Raw genomic sequence first — 13,028 nt, 5'->3', positions numbered from 1 at the left:
TGTGCATAGGTGGGCTTGACTTGCTCTGGCTTGTTAACAAAAGCTGAAACATGCATACAAAAATAACCATAGACTTGACTGGTGGAAGGAAAAAGGAAGGAAAGCGGGGGAGAATGGAAATTCACCTGTCCTTTGCTGCTCTCCCATCAGCATAAATCCCTCAGTTCGATTTCAGTCTCTTATCTGTCTAAATGCAGCTTGAAGGATGCACATTACTGCCTCACTCCCATCCCTGAATTTGCTGTTCTGTTACTGATAGATGGCGCTCAAAGGTTTGAGTGAGCCACAGTGGCTCAGTAAGATATGAAATAGCAAACCCTTCCTTCTGTTTGTCTTGGCGCATCTAATGTATGCAACCTCTCTGGGTGGTTTAAGCTGTTTAGGTACCTTCTATGAAATGTGAGCTCTAATGACAAAACTAATGTGATTAGCTGAGTGAGAGTGAGAAGGGTATTGAGAGCTTAGGGGGAAGAAAACTGTTAGAATAGCTGAATGTGTCTGCATAATCCTTTCTCTAGTGTGGGTGGATGGTGCCCTCTGAGAAGTGATTGGTCTCTCAGCTTCCACCCCGGTGCTTGATCTACAGAAGTAGGGCTGTCTGCAGCTCTTTACGCTCTCATCTTTACCTTCTGCAGTGCACCAGGGCACTAGTGAGTGAGCTTTCAGCGCCTTTAACTGCTCAGGGGCAGAGCTGGTTAGTGAACCTAGTCAGTGCTTCATTTGTAATGAAAGAGCTGCCAGGGCTCAAGCAATTAGGTGCTGGGTCTCAAGCAACTTTTTTACATTCATAACTGATGCAACAAGCCCAGAGGTGCCGGGGCTATGAACTGCCAAGCCCAGAGGTGCCGGGGCTATGAACTGCCAAGCCCAGAGGTGCCAGGGCTATGAACTGCCAAGCCCTGGCACAAACTAAGCACTGAAACTAGCCAAGGCAGAAAGCTCTCTTAATAATGATGGCAGAAGAGTTGGTGACTTACACTTAGGCCTTGCCTTTACTAGTATGTTCTTGCCTCCTCTTCACTAATACAAGGTAAAGTCCTAGTGACGAAGCGGGAGTTAGCAGGTCGAGGTTAACTTGTGTTAACACTGCTATGGGGAAGCCTGGAGTTGCTCACTCATGTTAAAACTATGAACTGCCTGAGTTCGCAGGTCACAGACAACTCTAGGCTCCCCCATAGCCCCTACTTCAACCTGCTGACTTGTGCTAAAACTGGTAATTACCTCTTCTTCGGTAGGATTTTACCTTGTATTAGGCACTCTGTTAGCTAACAGGAGGAAAGAACACACCTTTCCTCCTAGTGAAGGCATACCCTTACTGAATGTTATTCCCAGCCCAAAGTGAGCTATATTCTGCTGAGCACCAGCAACTCCCTTCAGCTTCAGGGGGAGTTACAGGTACTCTCCGCACCCTGCAGGGGGCTGGATTGCACACCTCTGCCCCCCATAAGTCTGTGGGAAGAGGCTAAGGGGAGAGGAAAGTTACACAAATATCCCCTCCCAGAGTTTCTTCCGGATTATCTTTTCATGGGGACAGGATTTGCACACTCCCCCCTCCCTCCAACACACACACACACATTCCCACAATGAGCTACGGAGCCTGCCCCCAAACCGTGTAGATCCCAGAAGGTCTACAGGTGGCCAGAACTGTTTGCACAGGAATCCATGTGACTTCACAACTGCTCTAGAGCCATGGTGCATCTCCCCCAGTCCCTGGCAGGAGCCACACTAACAGGGATTCCCCTGGCCACCCAAATGAAGACTGGGTTGGGGACTGGGGTCTGATGGATGTGCCCTGGCCCTCCCCACACTTACCATTGGGATGCTCGGTCTCTGCCCTTCCTCATGTAGGTCCCAGACTTACTGAGAGCCCTCCACAGAGCAGGAGATAAGAAGGGAGCTGTGCTCAGGAGTCAGCTGCCACGTACCTCTTCTGTTTGGGAAGGGGGGAAATCTGTGTGGAGGCAGATCATGGTGTGATGTAGGCCAGGATTTAACCCTGAGCTACAAACCAAACCCAGCGTTGATTTAATTCTCCAGCAGCACAGTGCCTCCTTCCAAGATGTTTTCCAGAGCTGAAGAAATAAAAAAACCTGCTAGAGTGATTAAAAACAGTATCACTTTAAAAATGAGAAACTTCCCAATTTATGTTGATTTATTATTTATATTACAGTAGCATCTAGAAGCCCCAGCCATGGATTGGAGCCCCATTGTGCTAGATGCAATGAACGTACATTTTTAGGAGACATTTTTCATCCCAAAGGAACTCCAAATTATTTATTAACTTTTCTAACTAATTATTAAGCATAATCTATTTTCATAAAGCAAGGGAATTGGATGCTGTCAAGGCTGATTCCCCACTCTGGCACTTTGAGTGCAGAAGGTGGGGGCCTGCAAGGACTCTAATAATGGCTACTCCAGGCTTGTATTAAACTCCCAAGGTTACAGCTTTTCTCTGACCTTGGATGGGTAGATGCTGCCACCACCCAAATGCAAAACCCCTTGGAACTCAGGAAGGTGCACTTGGGAATTCCTTCCTTTGGAGTACCCTCAAGCCCTTTCACCCCGCTCAGGGGAAGAGCCGAGAAAGGAAAACAAATCATCTGTTGTCACCAGCTAACTAAAAAACATGTGCACAAACCTCTTCAGACACACACATCCAAATCCTGTTAGTAAAAAAGGTAAATTTTATTAAAAACAAAAGAAAGAAAATACATCTGAAACTTAGGCTTTTGCTAAATTTAAAAAACCCACATACAAAAATTAAACATCAAGAATAACCTTCTTGAGGTCCAGTCTAAAGGTTACAAGCAACACAAAAGCATTTGGGGTTAGCACAGAGGAGTCCACAAGCCGTACAAAAATAAAGGAAATAACCCTACTCGCATCTTTCTAAACATTCCTGATCTACTTACATATTTGGGGGGTTTCAAATAAGTAGTTCTAGTTATGATCCGATGATTTTCACATCTGGTCTCCAGCTTCTCACAGCACAACTGCTCCCCTCTTCCCTGGAGAACAACAACAGACCGACAAAGGGAAGTTTTTTCCCCAGTTTAAAAAGTTCTAGCCTTCCCATTGGCTCTTTTGGTCAGGTGCCCACTCCCTTTCCTTCATTTGGAGACTTTTTTAACCCTTTACAGGTAAAGCAAGTAGAGAGCAGCTACCAAGATGGATTTTATAGCTAACGGGCTGGCTGGGTGTCCATAAAAGGGAACTACCTCTCCCCTTCATTTATCACAGATGCAGAAACCGCTAATGCAATATTAAGATTGTACAGTTGAAATAAAATCGGGAAATTCAAAATGTTGGGTCCTAGCAGCAAAATAACTCAGATGCATTACACGTAATATTTTATATTTCTGTTTTTCTGATTTAATATAATTGTCTTGGTAATATATACCATAAAATTAAATAGGGTGTCCAAGAAATGCTGTAGTTCAGATTGACAAAACTTTCAAAAGAAAGCAGTGCACCATACCCGACTTGTTCTCAGGTTTGGTCAGTCTGTGCCAAGGGCATCATTAGAGACATTTCCCCCTTTCTCTTGCTATAGGTAGTTTGCAAGTTCTTGAAGAATCCCAAACTGCCAGACAAATTATTGCTACAGAATGTTTTCCAGGCAGTAAATGTCTACTACAACTACTCAGGAGCTGCATCGTGCCTTAACACGTCTCAGAGTGCCACAAGAAATCTTGGGCTGACGGGCTGGTACTATCAGGTACATACACAAACCTTTTCCAAAATGTCCAAAGTGCCAAAGCTATTGTGAATTCTCAATTCATTCTGTCAGAATCTTTTAACTTGTGTTAATATATGGGTGCAGATCCTTGGTTGCTGTAAATTGGCATACCTTCACTGAGAAATCAACACAAGCTGTGCCGTTTGCACCAACTGAGTGTCAGACCTCATTTTTTCCAAAATCAAGCTCGTCTAGAACTCAATAGGAATGTGTCAAGGGATTATCATTAGCTTTTGTGAACAGTCCTGGCCTTCCCAACAAAGGAGTTTGTGTTAGATGATTTCTATGAATTAGACTGTGATCTTAAAACATTATTTCAGTCTTTATCTGTGAAATCGGTTAACAGAACCTGAACGTTATCTTGAGCTTGTATATATGGTGGTGAATAGGGTGGAACCTTTTTAATGACATGAGTAATATGTCCTGGTGACCTGCAGATATGCAGTAGGGACAATCGTCAAGAATTAAAATAATGAATGTTTACAGCACTTTTCATCTTTAGGGCACAAAGCTCTTGACAATGGAAGGTCAGTACCATTATCCCCATTTTATAGGTGGGGAGACTGAGATATATAGAGGGGAAGTGACTTGCACAAGGTCACACTGCAAGATAGTGGCAGAGCGGGGAACAGAACTCGGGGCTCCTGGGTGTTTGACGATTGGTTTAAGATTCACACCAACATTTTTATTAGAAGCAAACCATTAAGTTCCAGCAAAAAAACCCCGAATTTGAGTCCATGTAAATTTACAAGGGTAAATTGATTCTGGTTTATTCAAATAGAACCACTTCTGATGTGTCCTCTGGCTAGTGGTATTGAGGTCAGTGGGACAACTGGTCTGGGAAAGGCAAGCAGTTTGTGGCTCAGTGTCTGCATTTTAATATGTAGCAAATATCTATTGTTATGTAAGGCATTGAAAGGAGTCCTTCTTTACAGTACAGCTATAGCCACAACTAGCATATTTAAAGTGTCCCACAAAGGCCACTGTTACATTTTCCTGCTCTGCCTTCCAGGCTTGCACAGAAATGGTGATGCCCATGTGCACAGATGGTGTCAATGACATGTTTGAGCCTAGGAAATGGAACTTCCATGTCTTCTCTGAAGAATGCTTCAAACTGTGGAAAGTGAGGCCTCGCCCTTCCTGGATTCCTTCTGTGTATGGAGGGAAAAACATCAGTTCACACAGTAACATCATCTTCAGGTGAGCTTACTTCAGCTTCTGTAACAATCCCCCTCTACCAACATGGGTTGCTGGTGGGGATAGAATCTGGGGCTTTGAGCACCAAAACTACAAGCCTCTACACTTTTTGTTTCATCTAATGTGTAGCCGTAGCCAGGAGTTCCCAGCGTTCCCTAATTCTCTCCTCGGTGCTCTTGCGGAAGTTGATGGGAGTTGCATGTGCACCTCTGAAAGGTGAATTTGGCTTATGGCTTTGTGGAGTGTGGCTCTGTTTCTGTGAGGAAACATCTCTTCCCCGGTAAATGGAAGTCTAAAAAACACAAACTCCAACACCAGGAGTTTTTTGCCCCATCTGTCACCCTGAGTCACAGCCTCTGTGGTGGGCTGGAGCAACCTTCCCTCCCTCAGCTGGATGCAGGGGAGCTGCCACCCACCCTCTTTTGAAAGCCTTAGCTTTGGGCCCTGAAAATGGAAGCCAGCATTTGGGTCATGTCTCAAGCCCTCTGTTCTCTTGGCCAAGGCCTGAGTCTCTTAATTTCCCTCTGGGATGTTGGCTGCCCAGTCTCACACACCCACTTGTTGGGGTACTCCAGGAATACTGGTTGTTGCCAGCCCCCGGGTCTGCCTGTCAGCTCTGTCACCAAGTCCACACCAACTTGCCCCTTCCCAGGGTTCCTTGCCCTTCTGTCTGTCTACTAGGTCTCCTTCTGGCCCTCTTTCACCAGTTTCATTCTCAGGCCCTTTTAGCAGAGATTCTGGGGACCTCCTACCTCTTTCCCAGTCTACCTCTCAATATAGAAACCAGTAGCCTAATCTTTTACAGCCCATCTCCTAGTCTCTGTAACATGGGGAATGATCCTTCTTTTAATAAGAAAATGAGGGGAGTATAAATATAATTTGTAGTATAGACCCCAAACACACAAACCAGCCCTCCTTTCCTAACACGAGACAACTCTTTCAGCAAACGACTATTAATCATTGTTTCTTAAGCAGCTTTCTAGATTTCTTCCCTCCTTTATTATTAAAGAGAGAAAGCTAGGAACTCTGATAGGGAGATCAGTCTTCCTTCTGATGCAGCACACAGTGATTGCCTACCGCTGGCAGCTCCCCGAGAGACCTCTTGTGCTATCGTTCAAATTGTTCAAGTTCCTTTAGAAAAGAAACTTCTTTAAACAAAAGTCAGAATTAGTCTTTGGGACCTAGTAAATAGCTGTGTATTTTAAAAGTAAGGCATCCTGGCTTGAATCAGGGATTAGTCTCAGGATTTCAGCCTCTGACTTTGGTCTCTTAGCTCCAAAGGCCTATTGCTTTTCTCTCTTATTGGTCTCTTGCTGTTCCTTCCCCAGCAGGTATCTGCTCCAAAGTGTGAAACTGTGCTTTGATGGAAAACTTTCTTTAAATGATAAAAAAAGAAAAGAAAAAAACAACCCCAAATCTTCTAGTTTAGTTCCTGCAAATTGTTGCTTGTTCTTAATAAGATTCCACAAAATTGTACAGTATGATTCTGCTTTAGAAATTGACAGATGAGCAAACAAACATATTTAAAGCATGTTTAAGCATTTATGCCAGCTCAGGGCATTTGAAACCAGAAAAGCTTGAAAACAACCAAATGAATGAAAAAGAAGTGCTTTACACACAATGCTTTGGACCACAAGCGGAGCTGTTTGCCTTTGGACAGGCATATTCTCTCCCTCACTCACTCACACACACTCTCTCACACACACACACACACACACTCTCACACACACACACACTCTTTTATCCTGAAGGGCCACAAAGAATCCCTACACCCACCATGGAGATGCAGCCCCACATGGAGTAAAATGCAACATCTGTTTAACTGCAAAGGGGGGAGGGATAGCTCAGTGGATGAGCATTGGCCTGCTAAACCCACGGGTTGTGAGTTCAATCCTTGAGGGGGCCACTTAGGGATCTGGGGCAAAAATCAGTACTTGGTCCTGCTAGTGAGGGCAGGGGGTTGGACTCAATTACCTTTCAGGGTCCCTTCCAGTTCTATGAGATAGGTATATCTATCTATCTATATTATTATTTTTTAACTCACACAACAGTTTTAGGACAGTGAGTGAAGCATACTATATTGGAATGGAACTGTTGGGTGGATTTTCTCCAGGCCGAATGTAATTACCCAGATTGGAACTTGGCCAGGATACTGGAACTGATGTCTCTACTCCTACAAAAAATGCCCTGAGATATATAAGAAACAAAAATGGTCATGACTTCTGCCCTCTTCTCCAAAAGATGACACCCTTAGCAGCAGTGTCCTAGAGCACCGTGCTGAGGCATTAGTCAGTATTGACTCAGAGAAATCCCCAGCACCACTTCTGTAGCTCCTTGGAGATCTTCCATCAAATTCTCTCAGCTTGTGAACGCTACTGAGACCACAGCCGATGTGGTATGGCTTTCCGGGAGAGTGCACCTTTATTACAACTTTAGCTTTGTGAGCTTGGTGTTTGCAGCGACTCTTTCACCCTCAGCAATTTTCATACCAGAGAGTCTTATTGGAAGCTATTCAGTTTTTCAGTTGGCATGGCATGGAAACCTTGCATCATGGTGGAAACCATACTTTAATCCCGTTAACACATGGGATTGTAGAGGTTTTTGTTGCAAGTGGCAAGTTTCAGAGTGATGATGTTAGACTGTGAAGGCTCCTCCCAGCTGCTTCTCCTGGTCCCTAGGAGGGGTGGGGGGTGAGGGAGACAGATGAGCCTGGTCTGAGAAAATGGGTTGAGAGCTTTCTCATAGGGATGTTTCTTTAGGGTCAGGGCCCTTTAGGAAGTTCTGTTTGTACTGTCCGTACTGGGCAATGATGGCAGGGATAAAGAACTAATGATGGGGGTGGGAAATAGGAACTTTACACTGGAAACTTGATTTTTTTCAAAGCCTCACCAGGATCCTTGTAGATGATGATTTGCTTTGGAACTTGTCCCTCAAGAAGCATTCGTAACCATGTAGTGAATGGAGAGGAATGGCTGACTCCTGAATATTATTTCACTTGGATAAAAATGAGTGTTTGCTTGAATTTATTCTTTTGTATTCTCAGACTCTTTAGTTGCAAGATGCTTAGCAAAGCACTTAAGCTTAACTTTAAGTCTGCATTGCAGTAAATAGGACTATTCATATGCTTAAAGTTAAGCACATGCTTAACTGCCTTAGCGGATCAGGATCCGATCATTCAGCACCTTCCAGGATAAAGCCCCTACTGAGCATTGTTTCTCAATCTACATCAATGCTGCCAATGCCATCACTTGGCACGTTGGCCAGAACCTTGGATGGAGCAGCCAGACTCTCCCATGAAAGCCAGGGATGGTGTTGTTTTCCTGCTGCATGCTTTAATTTCCACATGAGTGGGACCAAGAAATCCAAGTCCATGTACATTTTGGGTCTCTCAGCAACTCAACTTACTGTTGCTAAGGCACTGGGCTGATTCAGGCGACCTTTTAAATCAAATGCATTTTGCTTATTGTGCAGCTCTCTCTATGCGTTTTTGTTTTGCAAATACAGAATGTTTTTTTTTCTCCTGAGTCATATTAAGATGTATTGAAATTAGAGGTACAGAGAGAGATGCAAGATTTTCTGTATTTTTCCACTGAGGAAAAACAAACACTATAATACTATAGTTCAAACACAGTCGGTTTTTATTTGTAGTTCTTTAAGGTCAAAAGTTGGAGATGGAGACAAATGTTTTGAGTGTAATCGACTGTGATATTTTTATGAAACACAATGGCTGTGTGACAATAACAGACCCTTGCCCCTCTAGGCATCTGATCCCATAACGCACCAGATTTGGCTCAGGACAGAACATCATGAAGGTGCACAAAGTGTTCAATGGCCTCTGTGCTGTCCAAGCAACAGCATGAGATCTAACCTAACATATTTCTAGCTGCGTGGTGACTACAGATGTAATAGAAACGTCTTTTGTGTCCCAGGAAGAGTATCTGAAAGATTTAACTTAAAACTTGCATTCTAAATAAAATAAAATAAAAGGGCCCAGGGCTATAATCCTTCTTCTTGCAACAGTTCCCCTGATTTAAATGGGAGTGAACAAATAAGGATTACCCCCAGAGACTATGCGTTTATTTGGTGTGCTGTCCAAAATCTCCTCCTTTCATCTGGAGAGATGGCACTAGAGATAACGTTGTCGAATGGAAGGGACGGGGGAAAAAGTAGCATACTGAGCTGAGCCCAGGATTGGGAATTACACTCTTAAATGCCAATCCTGATTCTGCCACTGATTTGCTGTTATGGACTTGGGTAAATCACATTGGACCTGATCCAAAGCCAGTGGAAAGCCTCCCATTGATTTCAATGGGGTTTAGATTGTTGCCTGTAGGGCTTGAATTTTCAGAAGTGTCCACCGGATGGTGTCTCCCGCTGGGCACCCAAAATTCCTGGGCACTTGAAAAACTTGGACCTTTCCCAGTTGAACCATCTGTAAAAACAGGGAAGTTGCTCCATTACTTTTGCAGAAAAGGCATTAAAATAAAGGCATAAATAAATGAATAGCTTGGTACCGAAAGTGCAGAAGGGAAAAGAGAAGATAGAAGTATATTGACCTATCACTCTGCGACAGTCACTCTTATTCTGTCTGGAAAAGGCAATCGGTGTTGAAAAGTATACCCATTTGAATGTGAATTTGCAAACGAAGCTGGCTCGATTCCCCCAGTAAGTTTAAGTGAATGTAGGCTACTTCAGTTCCTGTTTAAGCTGTTGCATGTTGTTGCTGAACTCTATGAAAAAATGGCCACATTTTATCTCATGAGGAGCTGGATTTCAGTGGGGGCAGAAATGGATCCCCGAGGAGTTTATACAAATCATACTGAGCCAGAATGTGATACCCTTACTCCCCACTGAGTGCTATGTTATTCCACAAGTAGCCCCATTCACTTGGGTAGGACTGTTCATGGTGTAAGGTGCTATAGGTATCACAATCTGACCCGTACGCTCGGTGCTTTAAATTCTATACTCCCTGGATGAAAAATACTGCGTAAGAGCATTAGCAGGACACATTGTCTGAGATGAATGTCCCCAAGGGGGGGAATGTGCTTAACTCTCACCAGTTGCACTGGCAGCTGAGGATAGTCTGTGCCTTGCAGGATTGGGTTGTGCATTTCTAGCCCCTATGAATCTGGAGAAAACCTTCAAAATGTGGAGTGGATGGGTCATGGGGATGAGACTCTCAATTGTCCTCCCCTCTGGCCCTGTTAGCTGGGAAAGTTAATACTGCCTCGGATTCTGAGCCAAAGCCCCCAGGAGCTGCCATTGTCTGGTGGGAGTCTGAAAGTACAGGCCCAAGGGAGCCCTTCTGCTAGGAGAGTGGGCAGATAGGGCCATCCTCTCCTTCCCTGTGGCTTCTTTTCATCTCCTGGGATCAACAAGTAAGGCCCCCCTCCTTGTGTGGCAATCTACGGTAACCTTTGCACTGAATTTTTCACTGAGTTGTCCTCATGAGATGTTGCTTTCTGTGGCTTTTTCGTGTGGGAGGGGACAGTCTGGGACCTAGTTGGTGGCAGAATGCTGAAGCAGAACACCACAGAGCAGGGGGACTTTGTTGTAGAATTTGGGTCTATCCTGAATACTGAGCCTCTGATCGTAACAGTGGCTGTTGAGAGACCCCTAGCTTTATCACACCGGTACCGTCACTCGGGATTGTAACTGTAATCTAACGGGCTATATGGACTTTCCTTATAGCAATGGCGGATTGGACCCGTGGTCTGGAGGTGGAGTGACTCGGAACATCACAGACTCTCTCATTGCAATTGTGATCCCAGAAGGAGCTCATCACTTGGACCTGCGTGCCAGCAATCCCGGTGACCCCAAATCTGTGCTGCAAGCCCGGGCCTTGGAAGTTCAGTACATGAAGCAATGGATTGAAAAGTCCAGGCATAAGCACTAAAGTGGTACTGTAATAATGGTGGTCATTATCTCCCATTGGCTTTAATGGGAGCAGGATCAGGCCCTTATTACAGAGTTCTGTTCAAAACGTTGTTCACCCCGCTTCCTCTCTTCCTTTACTAGCTGTTTGTCAGCACTGTGCCTTTCACTGGGGGGTAGAGGAGGTGGCTGTCAGTTGGAAGTCTGCTCCAGTAGCAAACCTCAATCAATAAAGTACATGGATTGAGTCACCCATGGTGGCATGCTTTCCTGTTCTGCTACTACCAAATGCTGCATTACATCCTCTTTGCAACATGCTTGCGTGGGGCCTGATTCCTGCTAGGCCCCGTATATCCTCACAAAATCAGTTTCCAAAGTTACTAGCGAAGTGTGTGCTTGACCAGACGCAGGGACCACTAAACTCCCTGGCAAAGCTCTCACTGATTTCAACTGGCTCTCAATGCAAGGGCTGCGTCTCAGCTGGTGTAAATTGCCAGAGCTCCGACAGGAGCGCCCCAGCTGAGATCTGCCCTAGAACTTGCCCCTATCAACACAAACTGCACGTATGCTGTCTTCTATCAGACACAGACTAATTAGTTAATACTCTAACCCAGAGAGTGAAGCACCACATCGGTTCAGTTGAGAAGTATAGGGAGACCTGCTGAGTATTGCCTCCTACAGGCAAACCCTTGTCTTTAGTGACTGCTTGCAAGTCTCTCCAAGCTTTCCAGGAGAACTTTTATTGTTTCCAACCTCCAGTTAAAACTGAACCATGATAGGGAGCTGAGTTTTGGTGATCCCTTGGCTTCAGACAGTTGTCACCTCTGTATTGGAGAGTTACATGGGGATACAAACCATTTTTATATGGTGAGGGGTGGAGGGAGGAGCAATTATTTTAGAGTAGGAACAAAACCACATTGGGATGTGATTTCATGGGCGGAAAGACTTTTTTTTTTAAGCAGAATAGTAGGAATCAGCTAAATATTTTCCTTGTTTTCAGCAGCGTCTTAACCAAGTTGTCATATACTGTATGGTTGTTTCTATTCTCCTCTGCACAGAACAAACAGGGCTGGCCCCTAAACACACATTTGTTGATTAATTCTCTAAGTGATTGGCTGTGCACAATTTATCACTTTTCTTCCTCCCGCACTGCTTCCCTTAGGTCCATGGCTAGGATATCTGGTGCCGCCAAAGAGAAAGGTGGGTATTTTCTTCCTTCTTGTTGCTTTCCCACAAACATTTTATTTGGTTTTTTTTTTTTTCAGAGCATCACTGGGAAACTTCCTTTAAACTCTTCTACTGGAGAGAGAACCTGACACAGTACTCGTGCTAGCTAGATCGTATTAAGTGACAAATAATTGGGGCTGGACCTTGTTTTCTTTTCCTTTTCTGTATATTGATGAGATTCTGCATAGTCTGGTTGCTGATGGTGGTTCAATAAAGGCCTTTTAAAAATTGTTTGCAGGGCAAACTGTTCAGAACGCAGCTAAACTGTTCGGACACCATTAACCCAAAGCGTGAGGCAGTGCTCAGCAGGGCAGGTGCACTAGATGGCTTTCTGTAGGGCTTCCATAAGAGACAAACTGCCCAATTCATGCAGACAGCATATTTGGCGTTAATAAATGGCTGAGAGAGTCCTCTCACTTTGCAGCCTTGGCTTTGTTCACACTGAAAGCCTCCTTCCAAAAGGCCCCCTTTCTAGGCGAACAGGACTAGATAATTTCATTTCAGAAAGTCTCAACGCAACAAACGGACCCAAGGGTCTCTTAGAATTCCAGTTTCATTTGTATTTATCAGCCTAAAATACAACATTTCTTCTTACTCCAGGCTGCTTTTTACATTCCCACGCAATCCAGCATTTTCTAGGAACAAAATAGATCTTATTCCGAACCTTTAATTTTTTTGATACACTCCAGTACGTCTGGTTCTCTTCTTGACAGAGCTCTTGGCATATCCTTGCTTTTGCTCCAGTGTTCTAGGAAAGGTTGATTTGAACAAGGAGGCCTTTATGTTCAGGTTCAGCAGTCTGGACCTTTCACGCTCTGTCTTTAGCAAGTAATCACTTTGGAGCCTATAAAGAGTGAGACCAGAGAAGCATCCTAGTGCAAGGGGAAGAGCTCTTTAGAACTGGACTAAAATCTGTCAGTTATTAGTAATCTCCATTCAAATGGGTCAATTTTCTAGCATTATGATGTAAATGTGTCCTTGTGTGTGTGTG

The 13,028-nt window shown here is 44.3% G+C and overlaps 1 protein-coding gene across 4 annotated transcripts in view; it reads left to right on the top strand.

Annotated features, from left to right (window-relative positions):
• The window catches only part of PRCP (prolylcarboxypeptidase), a 61,923-nt gene extending 48,901 nt beyond the window's left edge, over positions 1-13,022 (top strand). For all 4 annotated transcript variants that reach the window (XM_024216465.2, XM_024216464.3, XM_024216466.2 and 1 more), the window contains 3 exons: positions 3,554-3,718; positions 4,752-4,939; positions 10,628-13,022. In XM_024216465.2, the coding sequence (XP_024072233.1) occupies positions 3,554-3,718; positions 4,752-4,939; positions 10,628-10,832 (558 nt within the window). In that variant the 3' untranslated portion in view covers positions 10,833-13,022. The remainder of the gene's footprint in view (positions 1-3,553; positions 3,719-4,751; positions 4,940-10,627) is intronic.
• Positions 13,023-13,028: the final 6 nt, after the last annotated feature.

The sequence above is a fragment of the Terrapene carolina genome, unplaced genomic scaffold, assembly GCF_002925995.2.
Source record: "Terrapene carolina triunguis isolate 2854851 unplaced genomic scaffold, T_m_triunguis-2.0 Scaffold97, whole genome shotgun sequence".
NCBI lineage: Eukaryota > Metazoa > Chordata > Testudines > Emydidae > Terrapene > Terrapene triunguis.
Note: the sequence above shows the minus strand (reverse complement) of the source record. Positions and strands in the feature narration are given on the sequence as shown.